At 45.3% G+C, this 26,757-nt stretch overlaps 2 protein-coding genes across 8 annotated transcripts in view; both read right to left on the bottom strand.

The window, feature by feature from the left end:
- The window catches only part of LOC102945640 (zinc finger and SCAN domain-containing protein 22), a 32,263-nt gene extending 8,475 nt beyond the window's left edge, over positions 1 to 23,788 (bottom strand). Inside the window, exons 1-3 of one of the 3 annotated variants that reach the window (XM_037908056.1) lie at positions 23,542 to 23,750; positions 22,050 to 22,141; positions 11,122 to 13,808 (exon numbers count right to left, since the gene is read on the bottom strand). In XM_037908056.1, the coding sequence (XP_037763984.1) occupies positions 12,538 to 13,704 (1,167 nt within the window). In that variant the 5' untranslated portion in view covers positions 13,705 to 13,808; positions 22,050 to 22,141; positions 23,542 to 23,750 and the 3' untranslated portion in view covers positions 11,122 to 12,537. Of the gene's footprint in view, positions 1 to 11,121; positions 13,809 to 22,049; positions 22,142 to 23,541 lie in introns of those variants that run through there. The other 2 variants (XM_037908055.2, XM_043552578.1) reach the window with 2 other exon arrangements.
- LOC102945871 (zinc finger protein 92) lies at positions 1,209 to 9,009 on the bottom strand. 5 transcript variants are annotated; one of them, XM_043552580.1, is made up of 4 exons: positions 8,079 to 9,008; positions 7,637 to 7,712; positions 4,222 to 4,457; positions 1,209 to 3,118 (listed from the first exon to the last, which is right to left on the bottom strand). In XM_043552580.1, the coding sequence occupies exon 4, from the start codon at positions 3,001 to 3,003 to the stop codon at positions 1,843 to 1,845; it is 1,161 nt and encodes a 386-aa protein (XP_043408515.1). In that variant the 5' UTR covers positions 3,004 to 3,118; positions 4,222 to 4,457; positions 7,637 to 7,712; positions 8,079 to 9,008; the 3' UTR covers positions 1,209 to 1,842. The 5 variants fall into 5 exon arrangements, with proteins under 5 accessions (XP_043408515.1, XP_037763985.1, XP_007061210.2 ...); XM_037908057.2 differs by having other exon boundaries at positions 7,948 to 8,084; XM_007061148.4 differs by lacking the exon at positions 4,222 to 4,457.
- Positions 23,789 to 26,757: the final 2,969 nt, after the last annotated feature.

The raw sequence follows: 26,757 nt of genomic DNA, 5'->3' as shown, positions 1-26,757 counted from the left end.
TTTCAACTAGGTGGGCAACAGACTAGACAAGGGAGGGCATGAGAAGAAGACAGGAAAACTGGGGGCATTTTTACTTCATCTGTCCCACCACTCACTGCAAAGAGTTCCTACAACCATGGGTAAAATAGCAGACACCACCTTGGAAGCCATCCTGCTCCCACAGTCCCTCCCCATAATATAGCCAGCTACAGGAGCAGTTGGCATATACAATGTTGCAAGCAGAGGAAGCACAGGTGTGGCTTAAAGGGACATTTATCAATTACATGCTCTCATTAACATCCCTACCTACTTTTAAGATATCTAATAGGCCCTACATAATGGTACTAACTGCTTAGCTGAGTGATTTGTGGGACACTATCAACCTGAAATAATGATTACAGCTAACAATTTTGTACTTACTGTAGTTACAAGTAACTCCCAAGATTTATAGGACTTAAAAATGATTGTTCACACTTGTTTAGTTTACACAAAGTGTTGTCAAATGCCCAAAGTAGAGAGAGTCAAGTTCACTGTTTTTGTGAACAACATTCTCAGAAATTTGAAAAAAAATGGGTGGTTAGCAGTAACAGCAGAAGCAGAGCTGAAATGAAAAAAAGAGAACAATCAGCACACAAGTGAAGTAAAAGGATACAGGAGGAGAGGTGTTCCTCTTAGGCCAACCCAAAAGACCCTTCTGGGACCACCCCCCCCAAAACATAGCAAACCAGAAACCACATTTAAAACATGTTAAAAAACTTTAAAAGGCATGCTATTTTAAGGGTTCAGTAGCTGAAAATTTGGCAAGGGGAGCTAATTAGTCAGTTTAGAAAAGAAAATTAAGTTGACACCATCCCTTTAAAAGTGCCCTAGAATTTCTAATAAAGACAGATACTGCTTAGCATATTGCATCTTCTAGAGTGAGGAACCTTAAATCTAAATATTAACAGTGTAAAAATCAGGAGTATTCTCCTTACTTTTATTAGCATTTTCTGATTTTAAACTTTCTGACATTTCTTACTGTAATGCAGTGGCTGGGAAGGGGAAAGGCTCTCCACCTAGCCACAAGTGGCACAGATCCATACAGGCAACCCACCATACTCATATGCACTATCACAGTGAGCCATACAACACTCTCTCCGTTTATCAATATACATATATAGGACATGGGTTATGTAAGCACATCAAAGATCAATAAATCCACTGGCAAGTGCATGCACAAAGGATGCAACTGAATTAATTATCCGGTTTAATAAAGTCCTGGATTTTTACAAAACAACATGATCCCTCTCTTCAAAATAAAGATACTTCATTAGAAAACACGACAGAACAAACAGGGAGAAGGTACGGATGGGCCAGCTCTGATTAAATGAACTGTGCAGTCCTAGCAAAGGCAAAAAAAATGACATATCTCCAAATCAAGTGCTGGAGAGCAGTCACAATCAGTTCAGAGTCCAGGACTGCAGAAGGGCTCCATTTAACCCATCAGTCCTAGAAAAAAGCTCAACTCGATGCACTCACAGAAAAGTCCAGCTAGTTATGACAATGCCCTGTACCTTCCAGAAACTTCACTTCCATATATATATCCTTTGACTTCGCTGACCTCATTATTTAATGGAAATGGAGCTTTTTCCTCTTGTAACTCTAGAGGAAGGTGCAGGGCCAGTCAACAAAGACTACTTGTGGAGATCATGGAGTTCCTCATGAGGCAATGTTTTCATATTAGAGTTATGCTGGCCGTCGTTGGAGAAGGGGGCTGTGGACTGACCTGTGTGTGTAGGTTGGGGTAGTTTCTCTAGCAGTCTTGAGCAGGTCTCGTTCAGGTAACAGCAAACAACAGTGACCACAACCATGAAGCCCTAAATACTACGATTTGTCCACTTTATGTGTGCGCTCATGCTTCCTTAGAGTGGCAGACACTGTGAAGCGACGACCACAGTACGCACAAGAATAGGGTTTTTCTCCAGTATGGGTCCGCTGATGGCACTGTAGTGTCACCAGCTGTGTAAAAGTCCTTCCACATTCCTCACAGTAGAAAGGGCGCTCTCCAGAGTGAATCTGCTGGTGCCTTTTCAACTTGAGCCGCTCAACAAAGGACTTCCCACATTCTTGACATTTATGTGGTTTGTCCTGTCGGTGGATCACCTTGTGTCTGGACAGCAGATTAGGTTTACGGAAACCTTTGCCACATGTTGAACAGATGTAAGGTTTAGACTCTTCTCCCACAGGCTTTTTATTTTCTGAACACTGCTGGTCAGCATCCCCACTGCCATGCTTGTTTTGGTGCAATGTTGACCCTCGGTTCCTAACCATACCATTTCCCAAAACACCCTTGGAGCGCTCAATCTTGTGCACATTGCGTAGGTGCCTCCAAACATCAGCTGTACAGATGAAACCCTTGTCACACTCTGGACACTTGTGTGGTCTGTCACTAGAATGAATGAGCTTGTGCATTCGCAAGTTTGCAGCATGGAAGAACTCTTTGCCACAGATGGGGCATCGGTATGAATTCTCTGTCAGGTGGATCTGGTTGTGTTCTTGTAATTCACCCAGATCCTGGAAAGAGACACCACACTTCTTGCACCTATAAGGCAAAGCTTCTCCAGAGATGGGCTCCAGGTCCTCCTCATCAAAAGCATCAACAAGAATAATGTTTTCATCATCCTCACTTAATCCTCCCTGAGGTTCCTCAGAGGAGTAGAACTCCAGATCCTCATCTTCACATTGCAGGTCAAAGTTGGTGTTGGAGGTGACAAAGACCCCAGTTGTAGTCTCACCTTGCTTCTGGTAGTAGGTCTCATAGGTTTCCTCATCTTCACACTGCAATTCTACAGGGAGTTCTTGCCTACCTGAAGGTCCAGCAGGGCTACAACCAGGACTGCACGGCTGAGAATAGTCTAAGTCTAACTGCAGCTGGAGACTAGATTTGCGACCCACCCGCTCAGAGGAATGACTGGAGTCATCTGAATGCTCCTCACCTGTGTCATAAGTGTCACTATCGGACTCCCAAACCACCTTCACCTCCATCCTGTGGTGTCATACACGGGGCTTATATATGGCTTATTGTGGATGTAAGTATACCATGTTCTTATAGTCCTTCATGATTGGCTCATCTCATTCTCAACTCCAATCTCTGCCCTCCCTAAAAAAAACAGGAGATGATTTCATTAGCCAATTTGCCAACATTCACATTAGGTAAAGCTAACAACCACAAGAGATCTTTTTCTGGTGAACAGAATACCACTGAGACTTTGTACATTAGTTTCACTGTAGGGGACACTGGGTAGTTTATTATGATTATCTAATGGAACATTTCTATATCTCCATAAAGTTAAATCCTCTATTTTAATTGGATCTTTTTGGCAAATTTGAATAATTAATGTAACAACCTCTGGCTTATCTAGTCTTAAAAAAAACCATTAAGAATTTCTATAATTTTTGTTTTAGAACTTGATAACATGGATCCATTCACTTCAAATATTTGGTGATCTGAGATTTGGTTTTGAGTTTTCCCTTGTTTTGTAATATGATTTAGAAACTATTCCCACACTTCTTTGAACTCTTCTACGTCTATTTTACTCTTCTCCACAATATATGTTGTCATAAGATGCGGCTTGATAGATCTCAGATCTATTCCTCCTGACAAACTTTGTTCCTGACAATCTTTACCCCACAAATAAACTAAATGAAATCCACCTGACCATTTCATAATATGGAGCATTCATAATGTTCCATAGTGACAAGCAGCCTGCCAGGATAATATAAGAGAAACTGCAAGAACATTTTTATTTTTGTTGTTGTTGTTCTTGGGCAATTCCAAAACATTCTATACTCTTATTTTCTTTCAGCTTTTCTAGAACACATCATCATTTCTCACTCCTAGCCAGTGCAAGTCATACTAGGATCTAGTATAATTTATTAAATATTTTAAATTGTATTCATTCAATATTTAAATCCCTACCAGCCACTTTGATTCTTTTACATTATTTGACCTATTTCTTTTCCAGCCATCTAAAGTTTCCACATCATACAGCCCTAGCCCATCCTGAGCGAACAATGAACATCTTTCTTCATTTAAACATGGGCTGGATTGAGATATTCAAACTCATTCAAGTGAAGGTCTTAGACTTAACTCCCACCACACTTGGTTTTGTCGGACGTTTCATATTAAGTGATCTCTTTGCATTGCTAAAGATATTTAATTTTGTATGAGTGAACACCAGACTCTTTCTTTCTGACACTGACCACATAATCATGCAGCAAGCACCAACATCAGGCACACCAAACAGCCAACCATATAGCAGTAAGCAGCCATGTGTGGGGTGAGGGCCGAAAGAAACTGCAGAAGCTCATGTTGTTCACTCTCAAATCACCAGGAACAAGAAAGCATTGTGATTTCTTTAGCCACCTCCAGCCTGTCATCATAACTTGCGTTATTGTGAAGCTCTCCAGGATCTTCCACACTCTTGGGTAACCTCCAGCTGATGCCACAGAGAGAAAACATTTTGGAGAAATAAGTAGGGCAAGGAAAGGATTCTGAACTATCCCCAGAGACAGGTAAAATTACAGTATACGGCCAAGCTGCAAATAGCAAGAAAGATTTTTCAAAGAAAGCTAGCAGAGTGAGGAGGGGACAGTTATAAGGATCAAATCCAGTTCTTAGGTTGAGGAGTTTCTACAATTCTGATCTTTTTGATCAAAAATGTGGGGTTATTTTATCAATATTTTCCTTTCAAGACGATATTCTTTGATGCTGCAGTGTTAGACCACTTTGATCATCCTTTCCACAACAGCAGTAAAAAGTACTTACACTGGCACCATTTGTCAAGAATCAAGTAGTGTGACAGAATTTAGATTAATTCCTGCTATCTTTTTAATGTTGACGGGCTGATAACAGCATCTTGAGAAATAATCCCTACTGCACTGGTTAATTGGGATTTTATTTCCTGAGGGCTAAAATAAATCCTAAATCTCAGAGATTGAGCCAAGATTAATCCAGTAACCAAGATAAATTTTTCACCGTTGCCAATCTATAAAAGAAAGTTTGCAACTAAACCTATGTGCATCATAAACACAGCTGAAAATCCTTTAGCACTGGCCCAAATGAAATAGCTTAATACTCTCTGAAGAAACTCCCTTTACAAATAATTTTCACTGGCAGTGGGTACAGCCTGTCTGAACTGGTCAAAATCAATCTCCCTGATCCATATAAGCTTCTTGTAAGGAATGCACTCACTTTATGCCACATCAAAGTGTGGTTTTGAAGGACATTTTCCAGACCTCCCCCAGCAAGTTCCAGCACCTATCCCACTCCCTCTGCAGTTTCTTTTATTTTCCTGACATTTCCCTCCCACCCCATTAACACTTTTAGTCACCCAGATTTAAGACTGAGCTCCACTCAAATTGCCAGTATAGCCCAGCAAGTGCATCTATACTATTATCCCAGCTGCCCTTGGCCTGTGAAACGAGCTCTTTTCACATTCCTCTTTTCCTTTGCTCTCCTCTCCTTTTCTCCTCCCTTTATTCCCCAACTCTCTCTCCAGTTCCTCTTGATCAACTTTGTTCAGGTTCCACTCAAAATCATTAAGGTTTCTCTGGCTGCAAGTGATTGTGATCTTACACATAAATATCAAGCCCAGGCCAGTCTCATTAATTACACTTGGTGTTTTTCATATCTCAAGATAACTTAATGTATTTAGGTTGAATGCCTTAACTTACACAAGTCTTAAGAAAGACTTGTTTTATTCACTAAACAAACTGATCTTTGTTACTATTTTTCTAATGAAATATTAAATCTCTTCAACTCTTCATTAGTCATAGCCTGGGAAACAAGGGGATAATTTAAGCAGGGCCAGGATTTCACCCAAGGTCTTTATCCAGAATGATCACAAAAATAATAAACCAAAACACATGCACTCCTTCTCAGTATACAGAATATATATTTATTCCAGCAGAGAAAAAAAGAAAAAAGTTATGCCCAAATAATTCTACCTATACAGTACTGCAACAAATCCCTCTAACTACAATATGAGCTCAAATATGCACTTCAGATGCACATAGAGGGGGGCAGTCTTTGTTGACACTATACTTTCCAACAGATAACTACAAAATCAACAGCCTCTCAACTCACTGACCTTTCCCATAATACCCATCATCTCCTCATTCTCTTGCATATAATACGTGATTTGCCCCTGGGTTGCCCTATCACCTTCCTTTTCTGTTTCATCTTTGTCCCCCTATTTCAGGTGATTCCCCAGCTCCACCCTTACACATCATTATTTGTATGCATTTGGTGTTAAATTGACCCTTCACTTGAACCCCAACGTGCGCCTACTAACCTCCAGCCATCACCCACCTATCAATTGCACAAATACAAAATGGGATATGACTGCCTAGGAGGAATTACTGCCAAAAAAAACCACACACACACACCCCATCACGATCTGGCGATTATAGTGGATCACAAATTAAATACGAGTTAACAAAAATACTGTTGCAAAAAAGGCAAAAATCATTCTGGGAAGTATTAGCAAGAGTGTTGTACGCAAGACATGAAAAGTAATTCTTCTGCTCTGCTCAGCACTGATAAGGCCTCAACAGGAGCATTGTGTCCAGTTCTGAGCACCACACTTCAGGAAAGATGTGGACAAACTGGAGAAAGTTCAAAAGACAGCAACAAAAATGATTAAAGGGCTAGAAAACATGACCTCCAAGAAAAGATTTAAAAAACTGGGTTTGTTTAATCTGGAGAGAGAAAACTGGGGGGGAGGGGGGGAGATAACAGCCTTGAAGAACGTAAAAGGTTGTTATAAAAAGAGGGTGATGTCCTGTCTTGAGCGGATAAGGAGAACAGTTTAAGGAATGGGATTAAACTGCAGCAAGGGAGACTGAGTTTAGACATTAGGAAAAATGTCTTCCTTAGGTAATTTGTTCCAGTGCTTAACTACCCTAGCATGTTGTGGAATCTCTGTCACTGGAAGGTTTTAAAAAAAAGTTGGACAAACACATGTAAGTGATGGTCCAGATAATACTTAGTCCTGCCTCAGCACAGGGACTGGACTAGATGACATAGTGGGATCCCTTCAGTCCTACATTTCTATGATTATATTTCATTCTTTTTATTGCCTACACATTTTTTCATTCTACCATGTATGTTATCATCCCATCTTCTGTCACCATACCCACATACGTCACAGGATAAAACCTGAAGCAGTAAATTGTTTCAAGATGTGCACTGCACACACTATCCTAACTCAGTAATACGTATCTCTTACTCCCCTTGAAAGAATCTGATGCCATGTCCCAGCAGTGAATTGCTCTAGATACTAACACTAGACACATCATACTGGATGCACTATAAGCATATATTACAGAGTAAACTAATCCCAACCATAATCTCAGTAGTACAACTACCCCCGCTACAACACTAGTAGTAGTTCCAACATCGGACACTAAAGTATAGGGAAGCGGAATATGGGAGAGAAAAAAAGGCGAACAGGAGGGGGAAGAGACCAGAGGGGACTGTGGCTGGAGATGCTGAAGGAAGGTGGAGAAAAGACAGCAGGAGAAGGAGGAGGAGGAGAAATCAAGGGAGAAAGATGCCATGCCAAGACACAGAGAAGAAAGTTCCCACCGCGCCAGGCCCGCCCACCAGACACACCTGCCTCCAGCACAGCTCCCTGCAGTCCCGTTATCAGGCAGCGGCTCCAGGGACGGGGCGGGCTACATCCCCCGACCTAAGAGACAGACACCGACAGGGAATGAGCCTTGCGGGGCCGGTCCCCGCGCTCCCTGCAGCACCGTGACCCGCCCCGCCCGGGCCAACACGCTCCCTCTGGCGGCTGGTCCCCGCGGAGCGCTGCCCCCGGCTGCGGTGGAGCGAACGCCGGCCATTCGCTGCCCCGCCCCGCCGCTGCCCGCAGCGCTCCTCGCCCGGACCCGGCCGCCTCCCGGGCGTGTCCTCGCGCTCACCCAGCCGGCTGCGGCCCCGCGCCTCAGCCCGGGGCTGCCGCGGGGCCCGGCCCAGGCGGGGGAACGGAGTGGGGGAGGCCCCCCCAGATACCGCGCCGGGAGTGGCAGGACCTCCACCCACACAAACTCACCCTTCGCCTTAGTGCGCAGGCACTTAACTGCAGCAGCGCATGCGCATTGTCCGTAGCGAAGCCGGTTGCGCGCCTGCTGATGCCCAGGGTTCAAGCAGCTCTGGGGCTGGGCGTGGGGGTGGCGCCCCCGGCCGGGCGGGCGGAGAGACAGTGCCCGCGGATGCGTGGGGACGGGCGGTTAACGGAGGGGGACGGAGCCCGGTGGGGGTATGCACAGAAGGGGGGCCCCTGTCGCTGCTGGACAGAGAGATCTGGTGTCCGGTTTTTCCACTTGCTAATTAGCTTTAGCCTCTTCAGGGCTCGCAGCAGCCGTGGGCATCGCTTCCAGCCTGCAGCCCTCAGCCTCTGCCAGCCTCTCGTCTCTTCCCACATCACTGTCTTCTGGACTGCATCCGCTGGCTGGCTCAACTCAGGGCGGCTCTACCTTTTTTGCCGCCCCAAGCAGCAAAGCAAAAAAAAAAAAAAAAACGGCCGGCGAAGAAGAAAAAATTTAAAAAGCTGCCGCCGAAGAAAAATAAAGCGAAGGGCCGCCGACGAAGGAGCGCCGCCGCCCCAAGAACGGCCGAAGTGCCGCCCCTTCTGACTTGCCGGCCGGGCTCCAGCTTACTTAGCTGGTGCCTAGAGCCGGCCCTGGGCTGAACAAGAACTTCCTGCGAGTTAGTGCTCCACAGACAAGCCCCCCCGGCCTGGGAAAATATTTTTAGATCCTTGATCAGCGGTCTTCTTAGTTTTACACCAAGCAGCACCATGACGCCAAACTTCCTTTTCCTACTCTACCACCAATCACAAGCTGCTGTCCTAGGTCGCAACCACGCACTCTTCCCCCTCTACCCTCAGACTGAAAAAATGTAGTCAGGGATAGTGCTTGCCCAGTATGAATGTTACTTCAAAATTTGGCTGTGTAGTCTCCCTCTCCTTAACCTCTGGGGATCAGAGGAAAGGTCACTGGCCCCTGTTTTATCCCTCTTCCCTTGGGTGATGTCTGCCCTCTCTAGCTAAGATCCCATTGAAGTCAACAATACTCTCACTCATGCATAGCCAAGCATATACTATTTTCTTGAATCAAGGCCTCAATACACTGATGAAACTATAGTCTAGTGCCTTTCTTAATGCATGTTAATGAGAGGTTGGTGTGTATAAACACCAATTCCTAGACGGACCTTTGGTCTGACCCAGTATAGCCATTTTCTCAATTGTGACCATTACTATAACAGACAGCTATGACAGGACAGGTTTCTGTCTATTTGTAAATTTCACCACAAAAGTTGCCACACTACAGAGCTAGAACTTTCACCATTTTGTCCAAATGGAAATTAATATTGGGAAGTACCATAGTTACAGGTTTCCCTGAAGAATCATGTGTTTCCTTCCATCAGCATAATAAATACACAGATGGTGATTTCTCTTCTCATAACAGAAACAGGTGGCCTTTCCATCACTGGTGGATGACCATTTGTAGGGAAACCTACCAAAAACCTCACAATTCTTCTTTATCCAGATTTAATAATTCCACTTCAACAAAAGTCATTTCCACTTTATGAAAACTGATCTCTTTGAAGAGCTTATATATTTTCATCCATGGCACATTAATACAGTTGCTATCCATTTAGATCAAGAGCAGAAGTTCTGAGCTTTCACATAAAGATGAATTTCTTGCTTCAACCCCACCACTTCTTTCCCTCCCCTCAGCATGCTGCACGATATTTATTGACAAAATGAGTGAGTGCTTGGACTGTTTTAGACAGTAATGCTATCGAGTCAAAACAATTCAGGTTGTACGATTCTGGTTAAGAAAATCACATGCTCATGTCTGTATTCAACTCTAGTGCCTACTTTCTCATCAGAAGATTACTCTAGTAACTGGAAGAAATAGGTCACAAACTGATTTTCCCCACCCGTTTCCCCCAAGCAGTCTAGATACTGTGAACAAAGTTGATGCAAACACTTTCCTTCAGTCAGCCTCGTGCTAAAGACAGGATCAGAAATCAATTCAAGGATTTAGATCTGACTGCATATAGTCTCCTCCTTGCAGGGCCATTAACTGTGGCAGGGGAATATTTTCTGATGGCCGTAAACATTTGTATTTCCATTCTGTAAAAATGCAAACAGAATGCTGAGAACTCCTCATGGCAACCAGACTTTCAAAAAGTTAGGAGGCATTATTTCATGTGACCCCTCTGCAAAGCTAAGGGAACCAAGTGGATATACACAGATGCCTCACTGTAGCAACACAGACACACAACTTGTATATAAAGAATGGTCTTAAATTTAAAAAATACCATCCCTGGATACTGCAGCTAGGTCTAAGATTCACGTTTCAGCCTAGCCTAGGGGCAGAGCAAGTATTGCAAAGGATGGTAGGTATATCAGCTGGAGAAAGAGGACAGTAGAAAATAATTTTCCATGTCTGGCTCCATCTACATCCATAACCATTCATGGCAAGTAGAACAACGAACCCACTAGTCGTGAGCTTGAGTCAACTCTAAAACAATGCATTTAAGGAATATGAGAATACCAGTGTGTGTAATATACGCTTATAAGGAAGTTTAGGGATAAAGTGTTCATCTTAAGTAAGCGTTTTGTAACCAGATGTGCAACAGACTAAATGAAGGAGGGTTTGGGAACAAAAGAGGAGTAGTGGGGGTGTTTTCACTTCATCATTCAGATCAATCCCACTGCTAGAAGAGCTCCTACAGCCATGGGTAATGCAGCAGGAAACTTCTTGAAGGGCACCTGCCTTATCACCATGCTCCCACAATTCCCATTATACAGACAGCTACAGGAGCAGTTGGCATATCCAATGTTGGAAGCAGAGGCAGCAACAGGAAGGTCAGGTGAGGCTTAAGGAGACTTTTACCAATTACAAGCTCCCTCATTCAAGTCCCTACCTACTATTATGTTATATAAAAGGCCTTACATAATGGTACCAATGGTTAGCCGAGTGATTGAGGAGACACTATCAACTTGAAATTACAAAACTGTTGTATGTAATCGTTCTTACTATAGTTATGAGTAACCCCCAAAATTACTATGACTGAAAAGAGATGGTTCACACTTTTTTTGTTTATTTACCTGTGCATTTGACAACATGTAGTGAACCTGATCTTATGCAGTTTTTGTGAACAACATTCTCAGACCTTTGAAAAAAATGGGTGTTTAGCAGTAACTGCAGAAGCAGAGCCGAAATGAAAAGTGAACAGTCAGCAAACAGGTGTACACATATACAATGAAAGAGCATGCAGAAGGAGAGGTGTTCCTCTTAGGCCAACCCAAAAGACCCTTCTCAAAAAACAAGGTGGGGGAAAAAGCCAGAAGCCATCACATTTTTAAAAAAAGAATGTTTTAAATATTCAAAGGCATGCTATTTTAAGGGTTCAGTAGCGCAAAATTGAGGATTTTTAATTAGCCTGTTCAAAAAAGAAAATTAAATTGCCAGGATCCCTTAAAAAATGCCCCAGAATTTGTGATAAGGACAGATGCTACTTACCATATTGGATCTTCTAGAGTCAGAGCTAGAATCAGGAACCTTTAATCCAAGTACTAAACAGTGTAAAAAACAGCACTATTTTCCTTATTTTTTTTTTAATTAGCATTTTTGTGATTTTAAATTCTAAAACATTCGTTACTGTAACACAATAGCTGGGCAGGGTAAAGCCTCTCCACCTAGACACAAGTGGCACAGATCCATAGAGACAACCCACTGTTCCCATATGCATCATCACAGCGAGCCATCCAACCCTCTCTCCATGCACCAATATACATACAGGTGCCATGGGTTATGTAAGCACATGAAGGATCAGTATATCCATAAGCAAGTGTGTGCGCAAAGGGTACAACTGTTAATTAAGTTTCCAGTGTATTAAAGTCCTGGATATTATTTTGCAACTGACATGATCCTTCTCTTTCAAATAAAACTTCACTAAAAACCATGAAAGAATGCACAGAGGTGTGGATGGGCTACAGCTGACTAAGAACTGTGCAGTCCTGGCAATGGCCTGCAATGACAGATCTCCAAATCCACTGCTGGAGAGCAGTCACTTTCTAGACAGTAGTACCCATCAGTTCAGGGTCAGGACTGCACCAAAGCTCTATTTAAAACATCAATCTTTGGGAAAAACTCAATCTGACACATCCCAAAAGAAATCCAGCTACTTATGACAATGTCCAGCACCTCCAAAGGGCTTCACTCTCCACATTTGTCCTACAGCTTCTCTAACCTCATTCTTCAGTGGCACAGAAGCATTTTCCTCTTCACTTATGTCTTTACTTGTAGAGATCATGGAGTTCCTCCTGAAGCTCTGCTTCCTTATTAGAGTCATATTGGCAACATTTGGGGAAGGTAGCTGTGGAATGACCTATGTGCATAGAGTATGGAGGTTTCTTAAGAAGCATGGACAGGTTTCACTCAGGTAAGAAGGGAAACAAAACAACCACTACAGCAGGTGAGGTATTATAAATTCTAAGACGTCTTCACTTGGTGAGTGCGCTCATGTCTCCTCAAGGAGCCTGACTCCGTGAAGTCTTGAGCACAGTAAGAGCAAGAGTAGGGTTTTTCTCCAGTATGGATCCGCTGATGACGCTGTAGTGATGCCAGCCGCGTGAAGGTTCCGCCACACTCCTCACAGTAGAAAGGGCGCTCTCCAGAGTGAGTTTGCTGATGCCTTTTCAACCTGAGCAGCTGGATAAAGGACTTTCCACATTCTTGACATTGATACGGTTTGTCCTGTCGGTGGATCACCTTGTGTTTGGACAGCAGATTAGGTTTATGGAAACCTTTGCCACATGTTGGACAGATGTAAGGTTTAGGCTGTTCTCCTCCAGGCTTTTGGTCATCTGAACACTGCTGATAGGTATCTCCGCCACCATTTTGGTTCTGGTGCACTGAAGACCATGGGTTCCTAACCATACCATTTCCCAAAATTTTTGAACGTTCAATCTTGTGGACATTGCGTAGGTGCCTCCAGACGTCAGCTGTGCGGATAAATCCCTTGTCACACTCCGGACACTTGTGTGGTCTGTCACTAGAATGAATGAGCTTGTGCATTCGCAAGTTCGCAGCACGGAAGAACTCTTTCCCACAGATGGGGCATCGGTATGAATGCTCTGTCAGGTGGATCTGTTTGTGTTCCTGTAATTCACCCAGATCCTGGAAAGAGACACCACACTTCTTGCACCTATAAGGCAAAGCTTCTCCAGAGATAGGCTCCAGGTCCTCCTCACCAAAGGCATCAATAAGAATGATGTTTTCATCATCCTCACTTAGTCCTCCCTGAGGTTCCTCAGAGTGCTCAGAGGAGTAAAGCTCCAGATCCTCATCTTCACATTGCAGGTCAAAATTGGTGCTGGAGGTGACAAATACTGCAGCGGTGGTTGAATCACGCTTCTGGTAGTAGTTTTCATAGGTTTCTTCCTCTTCACACTGCAATTCTACAGGGAGTTCCTGTCTAACTGAAGGTCCAGCAAGGCTGCGAGCAGGACTAGATGGTGGTGAGTAATCTTCCTCTACCTCCAGCTGGAGGCTGGCTTTGCGACCCATCCGTTCAGAGATATGGCTGGAGTCATCTGAATGCTCCTCACCGGTGTCACAAGTGTCATTATCAGACTCCCAGTCAACCTCCACATCCATCCTGTGGTGTCATAGAAGGTGCTTACTGATGGGTAATCATGGAGACATGTACATATGTTCTCTCATGATCAGACCTTTTCATCTTCCACTCCAATTGCAGCCTCCTGGGGAAGGAGAGAGAGGGGGAAGGGGGAGCGGGGCAAGGAGAGGGAAAAAATATTTCGTTACCTGACTTGCTGAAGTTGATGTCAGGAAAAGTGAACAAACGATACTGAGACATTTGCCTGTCTAAAAAGAAAAGGAGTACTTGTGGCACCTTAGAGACTAACAAATTTATTTGAGCATAGGCTTTCGTGAGCTACAGCTCACTTCATTGGATGCATTCAGAGGATACCCTGCTATTTTACTACACTGGCATATGGAAAATTCTTTTAATTGAAATATTTAATTTGTTTTATGATAAAATCTCATTCTCTCTTATACCTGGATGACCCATATGCAACTACCTCAAATACTTGGTGATGTGGTATTTTGCACCTTCTAATTTTTTTTCTTTTCTAACAATTATTTAGAAGTTAGTCCCACCTCTCTTTGAGCACTTCCGTTTCCATTCTCCATACCCGTATTACATTTTCATAAAACGTGCCTTGTTAGATCTGAACTCTGCTGGCCCAGATATATTGCTACACGATCTCCCCACTTTTCTGACAATTAAGCTAAGTAAAGCACTTTTCTAGCTGTAGTGCATACATGGTCCCCATTAATATTACATCAGTGTCTGAGCACAGTGTCTAACTCTAACATTCATCCTTACAATACCCTGTGAGGAAGGGAAGTGCTATCACCACCATTGTACAGATTGACAACTGAGGCACAGAGAGGCTAAGTGACTTGCCGAAGTTCACAAAAGAAGTCTGTGATGAATCAGGGACTTGAACCCAGACTGCCAAAATCCTATACTAGGGACCTAACCCGCTGACCGTCGTCATTAACCACTGTCTGTTTGTGAAGTGTGTGTCAGCGTACACAGTAGAAGCAGCAGGTACATTTTCTTTTATTATTATTTTATTCTCTGTAAGATTTGAACACTTATTTTTTTAATCTCAGGCAAATCCAAAACCATGTCTGAGTTCTCCATTTTCTTTGAAAGTTCCCCACAAGATATCATCTCTCATTGCTAGCTGGTGCAAGTCAGACTGGGGGCTAGTACTGTATAATTTATGAAATATTTTAAACTACATTCAATCGAGAGCTGCAATCCCTACTGACCATGCACCTTCTTCTACCCACCTGGCCTATTTCTTTTCAGAATATTTTAAAATTTTCATATCAGAGAGCTCCAACATCTGAGCAATTAACAAATGGGTCCCTTTCAGCAGGAGCCAGCTTGAGATATTCAAACTCACCAGGCCAGAACCATAACAAGAGATTTTAGTGCTCAGGGCAAGCAAGCTTATTTGCGCCCCCTAAAGGCAACGTATATGGGGGGGTCACGTGCCCCCCAGATTTCTGCCTTCCATTTAGCACAGAGATTTTCAAACTATGGAGCATGCCCCCCAGGATGCCCATCCCACATTTTGAAAACCATTGCCTCCTGCCAGGAACCGGTGAATCGGAAGCTGGTGGGAGCTGCTGGCCCACTCAGGCCCCTGGCTCTCTGCGCTGTGGGGGTCAGGGTGCCAGCTGACTGCCCTCCCTCCCTTGTTTCCCAAGCTGGGCCACCTCTGCACGGCTGGGCGTTCCCCAGGCAAGCATGGCAGCAGTCCAACCTGTGCCTCATTTGCTCTCGTTTCTCCCCCGAAGGAGCCTGGCGCCGGCCGCCATGAGATGTTCCTGGAGGCAGTCACTGGCTGCTGCCCTGGCACTCCTGGGTCTGTTGCTGCTGAGCAAGTGCCTGGCTGAGCATCTCATGATAGCTGGGCTCCGCAAGCAGGGGTTGGCTCCAGAGGGCGTTGCTGGCTGGCGCGGGCTCCTTCGGGGAGAGGCGTGTGTCAGGGGTTTACTTGGAGCTGTGCCACCCATCCTGCCTGGGGAGCACCTGGCTGTGCAGACGTGGCCTGGCTCAGGGAGTAGGGCAGAGAGGGCTACCAGGCAGCCAGCCAGCGCCTCGGCTCCCACAGCAGAGAGCCAGTGGTCTGAGAGGCTTCCACCAGCTTCCCATCCACTGGCTCCTGGCAGGAGGTGACGGTTTTCAAACTCTGCTAAATGGAAGGCAGATCTTGGCGGGGGGGGGGGGGGGGGGAGAGAAAAGAGGGGGGCACCTGACCCCAGCCTGGTTACTGTCCTGAATTAGGCTACAGCAGCATTTCTCAAACATGGCCACCAGGAGATTTTTGTGTGGCCATGACAGCTTCCAAAGTATGGGCAGAGATGGGGGGGGGAGGGGCATACGTGCAAAGCAGCAGCCCTCCCTGCAGCACCCAGATGTTGCTCCTGAATAGCCATTACCAAGGGCAGCAATGCACAGTCTCGGTGTTTGTGCTGGCGCCGCCTCTTCGGAGGCTCCAGGCTGCACCTCTGGAGACACGTGGCGCCAGTGTGCACGACGTCAGCTCTTCTCAGTGGAGGTGGCTACAGTGTTTGGTCACCAGGGCACTCCCCTGTTCCTGCCTGGGGCACAGGGAGTCTGGGACTCCGCAGGTAACTGGTGAAATCCTGACCCACCTTCCCCGGGAAGAGCTCTTGTGAATGGCCGCGGGAGGCAGGGACAGAGAAACAGGGCAGGGCTTCCCCTTCCGGGTCCACACTCACTGTTTACAGTTGCTGTAGCTACCCCAGCAGCTCAGTGGCTTGGCAGTTCCCCAGCAGGATGAGGGGCTCCCTCTCCATGACAGGCTCTGAGCACGAGAATAGGAGCAAAGTCCAGGTGCACTGAATGGGGAGCTCTACTTCCTACGCCCTCCTACTACATAAATAAATGACAATGATTTGGATGTGTATATATGCATATTTATTCATTTTCCTAAAGTTAATTAAGTACTTTAGGAAAAATTGTCAGTGATCACCAGCAAGAATTGGCAGCTGCACTCTGAGGCCACCAAAATTTTTGTTGAGAACCCCTGGGCTAAAGATCTAATCTTTAATTCCCAGGAACAGAACTCCCAGAGGAAGACAAGCTTCTTTCAGCAAACAGGAGAAGAAGATTCATGTTAAGTATGTTACTAGAGATACAAGGTGAGCGAGGTTTCAGAGTAGAGCCGTGTTAGTCTGTATCCGCAAAAAGAAAAGGAGTACTTGTGGCACCTTAGAGACTAACAAATTTATTTGAGCATAGGCGTTTGTCAGCTCACTTCATCGGATGCATGCAAAAGCTTATGCTCAAATAAATCTGTTAGTCTCTAAGGTGCCACAAGTACTCCTGTTCTTTTTAAGGTGAGTGAGGTAATATCTTTTATTGGACCAACTTCTTTCGGTGAAAGAGACAAGCTTTTGAACTTACAGAGCTCTTCTTTAGGTCTGGAAAAAGTGTTCAGAGTGTGACAGCTAAATAGGAGATGGAACAGATTGTTAAGCATAAGGAGTTCACACATGCTTCAAAGAAGGATTCTAGGTGGACTCCTCCTGAAGGTCGAAACAGCAGACTGGACTTCTACACAGAGTGCTTCCGCCGACGTGCACGGGCTGAAATTGTGGAAAAGCAGCATCACTTGCCCCATAACCTCAGCCGTGCAGAACACAATGCCATCCACAGCCTCAGAAACAACTCTGACATCATAATCAAAAAGGCTGACAAAGGAGGTGCTGTTGTCATCATGAATAGGTCGGAATATGAACAAGAGGCTGCTCGGCAGCTCTCCAACACCACTTTCTACAAGCCATTACCCTCTGATCCCACTGAGAGTTACCAAAAGCATCTACAGCATTTGCTCAAGAAACTTCCTGAAAAAGCACAAGATCAAATCCGCACAGACACACCCCTGCAACCCCGACCTGGGATATTCTATCTACTACCCAAGATCCATAAACCTGGAAATCCTGGACGCCCCATCATCTCAGGCATTGGCACCCTGACAGCAGGATTGTCCGGCTATGTAGACTCACTCCTCAGGCCCTACGCTACCAGCACTCCCAGCTACCTTCGAGACACCACTGACTTCCTGAGGAAACTACAATCCATTGGTGATCTTCCTGATAACACCATCCTGGCCACTATGGATGTAGAAGCCCTCTACACCAACATTCCACACAAAGATGGACTACAAGCCGTCAAGAACACTATCCCCGATAATGTCACGGCTAACCTGGTGGCTGAACTTTGTGACTTTGTCCTTACCCATAACTATTTTACATTTGGGGACAATGTATACCTTCAGATCAGCGGCACTGCTATGGGTACCCGCATGGCCCCACAGTATGCCAACATTTTTATGGCTGATTTAGAACAACGCTTCCTCAGCTCTCGTCCCCTAACGCCCCTACTTTACTTGCGCTATATTGATGACATCTTCATCATCTGGACCCATGGAAAAGAAGCCCTTGAGGAATTCCACCATGATTTCAACAATTTCCATCCCACCATCAACCTCAGCCTGGTCCAGTCCACACAAGAGATCCACTTCCTGGACACTACAGTGCTAATAAACGATGGTCACATCAACACCACCCTATACCGGAAACCTACTGACCGCTATTCCTACCTACATGCCTCCAGCTTTCACCCTGACCACACCACACAATCCATCGTCTACAGCCAAGCTCTGCGATACAACCGCATTTGCTCCAACCCCTCAGACAGAGACCAACACCTACAAGATCTCTATCAAGCATTCTTACAACTACAATACCCACCTGCGGAAGTGAAGAAACAGATTGATAGAGCCAGAAGAGTTCCCAGAAGTCACCTACTACAGGACAGGCCTAACAAAGAAAATAACAGAACGCCACTAGCCGTCACCTTCAGCCCCCAACTAAAACCCCTCCAACGCATTATTAAGGATCTACAACCTATCCTGAAGGATGACCCAACACTCTCACAAATCTTGGGAGAAAGGCCAGTCCTTGCCTACAGACAGCCCCCCAACCTGAAGCGAATACTCACCAACAACCACATACCACACAACAGAACCACTAGCCCAGGAACCTATCCTTGCAACAAAGCCCGTTGCCAACTGTGCCCACATATCTATTCAGGGGACACCATCACAGGGCCTAATAACATCAGCCACACTATCAGAGGCTCGTTCACCTGCACATCCACCAATGTGATATATGCCATCATGTGCCAGCAATGCCCCTCTGCCATGTACATTGGTCAAACTGGACAGTCTCTACGTAAAAGAATAAATGGACACAAATCAGATGTCAAGAATTATAACATTCATAAACCAGTCGGAGAACACTTCAATCTCTCTGGTCACGCAATCACAGACATGAGGGTCGCTATCTTAAAGCAAAAAAACTTCAAATCCAGACTCCAGCGAGAAACTGCTGAATTGGAATTCATTTGCAAATTGGATACTATTAATTTGGGCTTGAATAGAGACTGGGAGTGGCTAAGTCATTATGCAAGGTAGCCTGTCTCCCCTTGTTTTTTTTCCTGCAAAACCCACCCCAAGACGTTCTGGTTAAACTTGGATTATTGCTGTGCACATTGTAAGATGAGCTGTTGCCAGCAGGAGAATGAGTTTGTGTGTGTGGTTTTTGGAAAAGGGGGGGGTTTGGGGGGGGGTGAGAAAACCTGGATTAGTGCTGGAGGTGACCCACCTTGATTATCATGCGCATTATAAAGAGGGGTTTCAAAGGGGGATGGGCTGTTGCCAGCAGGAGAGTGAGTTTGTATGTGTGTGTGGGGGGGGGGGGGGGGGGGGGAAGGGTGAGAAAACCTGGATTTGTGCTGGAAATGGCTCCACTTGATGATCACTTTAGATAAGCTGTTGCCAGCGGGGGAGTGGGGTGGGAGGAAGTTTTGTTTCATGGTCTCTGTGTGTATATAATGTCTTCTGCAGTTTCCACGATATGCTATGCATCCGATGAAGTGAGCTGTAGCTCACGAAAGCTCATGCTCAAATAAACTGGTTAGTCTCTAAGGTGCCACAAGTACTCCTTTTCTTTTTACGAATACAGACTAACAGGGCTGTTACTCTGAAACCTGTCACACATGCTTCAAGAGACCATTTAAGGTGAAGTGGGCAGTTAACACCTTTGCAGTTGTAGGACAAAAGAGGATTAATGGGTTACAAATTTTCCTAGGTTTCAGAGTAGAGCTGTGTTAGTCTGTATTCGCAAAAAGAAAAGGAGTACTTGTGGCACCTTAGAGACTAACCAATTTATTTGAGCATAAGCTTTCGTGAGCTACAGCTCACTTCATCGGATTAGTCTCTAAGGTGCCACAAGTACTCCTTAAATTTTTGTAGTGAGCTATAAATCCAGTATCAAGTATCCATTATCAAGTAGGGGGTAGCAGTGTTAGTCTGTATCCACAAAAACAACAAGGAGTCCGGTGGCACCTTAAAGACTAACAGATTTATTTAAATTCAGTATGTTTATGAAGTCTGTGATTTTTAGTGCTTAGCAAAGTTACAAATTTAAGCTCCCAGGCTCATCTTTTGAAGGTGTTGTGCAGATTTCCTTTAAGAAGGAGGACAGAGATCAGATATGGAATGAATGCTTTATGAGAAATGTTCGCCCACAGGCGATATGGTATTTTGTTTTTGTTTTTAATCAGTTTTCTGTGCGAGTTTGACAGCATAGTGATTCTCATTTCACCCACACAGTTGTTATTGGGACAGTTAGTGCACTGGAGGATTTACACCAGATGTTAAGCCAATTACCTCACCCACCTCATCTCTCTCATATCCTGGGACCGACCCAGACTACACTACCATTGCACGCCACGTTGCTAGAGACATTTAATTTTTATGCGTATCACCAGGAAGCTTTGCTACCAAGTATTTCTTTCCTGATACTAATTATAGAATGTAAGCTACAAGCTCCAGCCACCGTAGAGAGATTGTACAGTCAACCCCCATAGCAATGAGCAGCTGAGGATGGGGATAGGACAAAAGAAGTTGCCGAAGCTCGTGCTGTTCACTCTCAAAATTACCAGGGGCACGAAAGCATTGTGATCTCTTTAGCCACCTCCAGCCTGTCATCATAACTTGCATTATTGTGAAACTCTTCAGGATCTTCCAGACCATTGGTAACAATCAGCTGGTCCCACAGAGAGAAGAGATTTTATAAAAAATGAACAAGTTGAGAAAAGGTTTTCTAACTATAACCAAAGACACAAAATCTATGGCTGAGCGATATATAGCAGGAAGTTGTGCGGGGGAGGGATGAAGAGGAAGAGAATTAGGAAAGAATTGCTGGAACACTTTGACCAGGTGATGATGCGAGTACTCTGATTTCTCAAACCTGTGGTTTTTTTCTTAACATGTGCAAGTTTAAATTGTCAGTTACTTCCACAAGCAAATGGTTCCTAACTCATTTTGCCAATATCCACTCTGACAGCTCAACTCTGACAGCTCAATTTATAAGCCGGGTCCAAGACTGTTAAGTCAAGAGAGGTGGGTCTATTGCTTTGCAGACTTCCTTAACGTATGGTAGGACAAGGAAAGTGCAGATTCAATAATTTCTGCACAGCCTCTGACACTTAAAAAAAAAAAAAAAGCGCGGTGGGGAAGAAGCTTTTCCTCCTGATTTACACAAAAAAAAAAAAAAAAAAAAAAGGAGTACTTGTGGCACCTTAGAGACTAACCAATTTATTTGAGCATAAGTTGTCATGAGCTACAGCTCACTTCATCAGATGCATTTAGTACATATTTAACGTTTGATTTAAAAAACAAACATGCACAAATCTAACCTTAAAAACTAAGACAGACTGAGATCCTTGTATACACTGAAGGACTACCAAATATTTTTGATCTATATTTTTTGGTATCATAATTGTCATCTACTGATTCCAGAAAGTATCATCATCTAATTATGTGTGCATCCAAAACACAAGTGGGATTTCTCTAATTCTTCCCTATGGAATGTCTAGATTCCAGGGAGGAACTTTTAACAGCTTCACTTGCAGTGGACATGGGTTTTCTGCACAATTGGACATAAGTAATTTCCCCAAACCAGACAGGCTTCCTGTAAGGATTGTGCACTCATTTAAGGCATATCAAAGATCAGTTTGTAGGGAACTCCTCCCCAATGTGCCCCCAGACTTGTCTTGTTGCCTCTGCAGCTTCCCTCCCCTTTTCCTGACACTCCTTCCCGACTATTCCTTTTAGAAGAGTCCAGTGTCCCACTAGAATGAACACTAAGGCCTGGTTTACCCTAGGAATTTACATAGGTATAGCTACATCTTAGGGGTGTGAGAAATCCACACCCCGAGACGCATAGCTACACTGACCGAACCCCCAGAATACTTCTTTCGTCGACTTAGCTACCGCAGCTCAGGGAGGTGGATTACTTACTCTGAAAGAAGAATCCTTCCCATTGGCGTAGGTAGTGTTTATACTGAAGTGCTGAAGCAGTGCAGCTGAAGTGTTCTAAGTGTAGACAAGCCCTAAAATAAACCCAAATTGCCAATCTAGCCCAATCTCTTACAGATTAGGATGAGTTCATCACGGGGACAGATTATCCCACATCTACCTCCTGGGGTTTCTTGCCCTTTCTTTGAAGCATCTGGTAATGGCCACTGTCAGAGACAGGATACCCGACTACGCGGACCACAGACCTGATCTAGTATGGCAATCCCCTTGTACCTAACAGACATCCTACACGTACCTCAGCTTCACTTTGCTTATGTAACATGCTCTTCCCACACCCCTCTCCTCCTACATTCCCTTTACTTCTCCCTTTATTCCCTGCTGTCTCCCCATTTCCTCTTGCTGAGTTTTGTCCAAGTTCCGCTCCAAGTGATTAAGATTTCTCTGAGTCCAAGTACCTATTTCTCCCAGACAGAAAACCAAGCCTGTATTTTAAAAGGCACAATGAAGCTCCCAAAATACTAGTCACTTGAGAGCTCTCCCAACACTCTCTGGCTTTGCCCAACTACCACTTATTTTCTCCCCCTCTAGACCAGGGTTTACCTCTCAATTTCCTATCCCTCACCTCCCGGTTGGACCAGTTTCCCTGGCCCCTCTTTTCCTTTATCTATCTACAGGGAGTTTCAATGGTGAAACTAACATACGTTAATGAATTTATTCCTCAGTGCCAGGCAGAGCTCTTCAGGACTCTTGGACATCTTTTTTCCTATTCTAGCAGTGCTTTTGATACACCTGCTGAAAACGCTCATCTTTTAGACTGTGTCTGCCTCACGCCTCTCTTCTTTGCTGACATTACCTTTGGCTAGCCTTTCTATGCAATCCTCCCAGCCACTGGCATAGCAATGCCTGTATCCTCACAGATGCTAGAACTAGGAGAGCTACTGCACCCGTTGGCTTGAAGTGGTTTCCATTATATGGAGCATTTATAGTTTGGTTCAATGGCTCTCAGCACCCTCACTGTAGACATTTATTCCCGCACGCCAGTGTATACTGTCACTGTGCACCACCTACTCTGCCCATGGTCTGCAACCCCTCCCCACACTGCTACAGGCAGGCCCTTCCTGCAGAACAAGGTCCACTCTTGTACCCCCTTCCCCACACTAGCATGGCACACACATCTCCTGGCATCTCCCCCCACCCTTGCTAGCAGGACCAGTCTCCTGCGGGCTGCGGCTTCCCTCCTGGGCCCAGTGGCATGCAGGGCCAGGCCGAGGACGGGGAAGGAATGGGGTACCCTGGCGTGCTCCCCAGCCCGCCGGGGCAGCCCCAGAGCTGCCAGCTTGTGCCCGGTGGGGAGGGGGCAGCAGCCCGGCCATGGCCGGGCGGGGAAGGCACCGGGCCAGGCAGCAGCTCCCCGCCGCGAGCAGGGGAGGGGGTGACCCAGGCTGGGGGGGAGGGAGGAACCGCGGCTAGTTACCAGCGCTCCCAGGACTGGAACCGCTGACACGGGGGAGGCCCCCGCTCTGCAGCCGAGCTCCGCGCGGCGCCGGCCGGCAGACCCAGCCTGCCTCGGCCCGACAGCCTCCCCCAGGCGCCGCTTACAGCCCGGCCCGGCCGGCGGAGGCCATTGTCTGCCGGACCGCCTGCAGGAAGGAGGAAAACAACCCCCCACCGTGTGACTGACAGAGCCAGAGACCGCCCCCCGCGCTGCCCAGCCCCGTCTGACTGACAGAGCCAGAGACCGCCCCCCTCTGCCCGCCCCCATCTGACTGACTCAGCCAGAGACAATCCCGCCCTGCTGTGACTGACAGCCAGAGATCAGCCCTCCACTCCCCACTGCACAGCCTCCTCTGACTGACACAGCCAGAGTCTGCCTCCACCCACCCCGCCATGACTGACAGCCAGAGACCAGCCTCCCCCGCCCCACGCCACTCTTCCCAGCCCTCTCTGACTGACAGAGCCAGAAACCACCACCCATCCATAGCCCTGCTGTGACTGACAGCCAGAAACCACCCACCTCGCACCCCTCTGCACAGTCCAGGTGTGACTGACAGAGCGCCGGAGACCACACCTCCCGCTTCCTTCTGTCCAGGATGGATGTGACTGACACAGCCAGAGACCAGTCCCCCCACCTGCCCCTCTGCATGGGCAGAGCCAGATACCATCCCCCCTCCTCCCACCTCACAGCCCCCGTGTGACTGACAGAGCAAGAGACTGGCCCCCAAGACCCCAGCCCTGTACACAGCCCCAGTGACCAGTCCCCCATCCCCACTGCACAACCCCACTGTGACTGACAAAGCCAGAGACTGCCTCCCTCACCCTTGTGCACAGCCCTGCTGTGATTGACAGGCCCAGATCAGTTCTATCCCACCTCTCTGCCCAACCCTATTGTTACTGACAGAGCCAGAGACCATCCTCCCTTCTGCACAGTCCCAGAGTGACTGACAGAAGCAGAGATACAACCCTGCCCCCTTGCACAGTCCCAGTCACTGTGAAGGAGCCTGATATCAAGACAATCACAGATGCATCTATATTAGCAAGATCAGGACCAGACTAGTCTGTGGAATCCTTGATAAAGAACAACAAAATACTTGACCAGGAACAACAAAGAATGTAAAAGCCAAATTGGATTCCCCCCTGAGAAATAAACCACCAACCTTTTACTCTAAATACAGTTAAACAAGTTGAAAAACATAATTTCCTACCCTACTACATAAATGCCCCTGAAAGGGGAAGATATGTCTGTTCCATAACCTTTAAAAGTATTTGACTCAAAAGGGCACTCTGGATTTACCTTTAAAGTCTCTGAACAGAACTGATGGGAAACAAACTAAATCTATGTACAGTGCAACCAACCATCCCTGATCCCTACAAGACACAGAGGAATAAAATAGATGCAACTTCAGCCCTACACTTCACAGCATATATATCAGTGCACTATCAAATCTATTAGAGAACTCTCCAAACACAGGACTCTATATTAAACCGACTCAGATGTATGATGCCTGAACTATGCAAGTAAGCTGTCATATTATCACCCACACAATATACTCTGCAAAGGAACCTACACCTGCTACAAATATACTGCAACATATGGATTCTACAGGTCAACCTTGAAAAAAAAAAGAATAATGATTGTCCCCAAAAAAAGCTTTAAACAACCCAAATAAATTTAAAAAAACATTATTTTGGAAAATGCAGAAATAGAACAGGTTGAATTATACATATCTGAGTTCCATCTTCGAACTTCAGGCTTTCTGTAAAAACATTAGGAGAAAAAATATGCTTTCAGGCCTTTTATACCATAAAAGAAACCAATGAGTAAATAAAATACACCAATAAAACTACTAATGAAATTATTTGACAGCACCCTATATTATGGGAACAGAGTCTGAGGCCAAACCTATTACAGCCAAAAATACCAAGTTGAAACTTTGATAGAAATCCCTCAGTTTTGCAAGCAAGCGTAATGTCTACATAGCATTTCATCCAAGAATGGCTGCACAACAGAGATGAAATGTTTATTACCCTTTCCCAAGCCATCCTAGAAAAAATATAATTTCTGGTGCCACCTGTATGAAAGCAACACATACATCCTCCACAGCAAATCACTAGAAGCTTAACAATTCAAACCAACTGACTTGATCGACAGAGCCTGAAACCAACCTACACTTCAAATTGTGGAGATGCAATCTGGTACTCTTTCATCTGTGGCAGATATTTGTGTTATGCTGGTGCACAGTTCTGACCATCATTCTCAACATGTTTCTATACCTTTCGTCTCTGAGGATTGGGAACTTTAAACCCACCCCCCTGATAACTGATGCATTGCTTTTCAACAGATCTGAGGGCATAATTAGAACAACAGGGAATTCTTAGGACGTTTTCTTTAAAATTTGTATATGGCATGTTTAAAAATAAAATATCTTTATTAAAGATAATCAATAAATCACAGTTACTATTTCCAGAGTTGGTGAAAGAGAGCACAGTACTGACTGGAAAAAATATATCTGCAAGGAAGAATTATGCTGGTGAGGTTACATGGAAAGGGAAGAAAATAGAGAGTAAGCCACCTGATTAGACAGAGACTTCTGCCTGCTTTCAAATCTCAATCCTGTACCTGGCAAATCACAATCCAGACTAAGGGGGAGCTGTTTCACCCTGTACCCTGCAACCTTGGGTGCCTTATAATGCCTTTCTGAAATAGCTCATACCTGGACCACTCACAAACAGGTTTCCCTGAGTGTCTGTGTGCAACTGCAGTCTGACAGTCACACTTGGGTTACACTTTGGCTCTCACCAGCCTTGGTTATATGGCAGGGTGACCCCAACACACCCAGTATGCCCTGTACTGTCCAACCCTTTCCCAGACAATACAAGTTATATTAAGTGTGGAAGTAGATAAAGGGAATTTGGGTGCAGGCCTCTGAAATGAGCAGGAGTCAGGCTAACTCTAGCTTTAATAACGCGAGATTTGTAGAAGCGGGGATAGTGCGAAGCGAGTGGGAAACGAACTGTGAAAGAGGCTGTTGTGACCTTGTATTAGATAAGAATAGAATGTAGACTATAAGAGAAATTGGTGAGAAAAATAAGATATCATGAAGGAACATGTATAAACAATATGCAGCTGTTGCTTATTATTGTCTGTAATAAAGGTATAAATGCTTGCTCTAATTGTTTATCTTTAGAGAGA

The sequence above is a fragment of the Chelonia mydas genome, chromosome 8 (assembly GCF_015237465.2).
Source record: "Chelonia mydas isolate rCheMyd1 chromosome 8, rCheMyd1.pri.v2, whole genome shotgun sequence".
Classification (NCBI taxonomy): domain Eukaryota; kingdom Metazoa; phylum Chordata; order Testudines; family Cheloniidae; genus Chelonia; species Chelonia mydas.
This window is presented reverse-complemented; position numbering and strand designations above follow the sequence as displayed.

Coding starts and splice junctions, on each gene's coding strand:
- LOC102945871 (XM_043552581.1), bottom strand. CDS start 3,003: ATGGAGGTGAAGGTGGTTTGGGAGTCCGATAGTGACACTTATGACACA.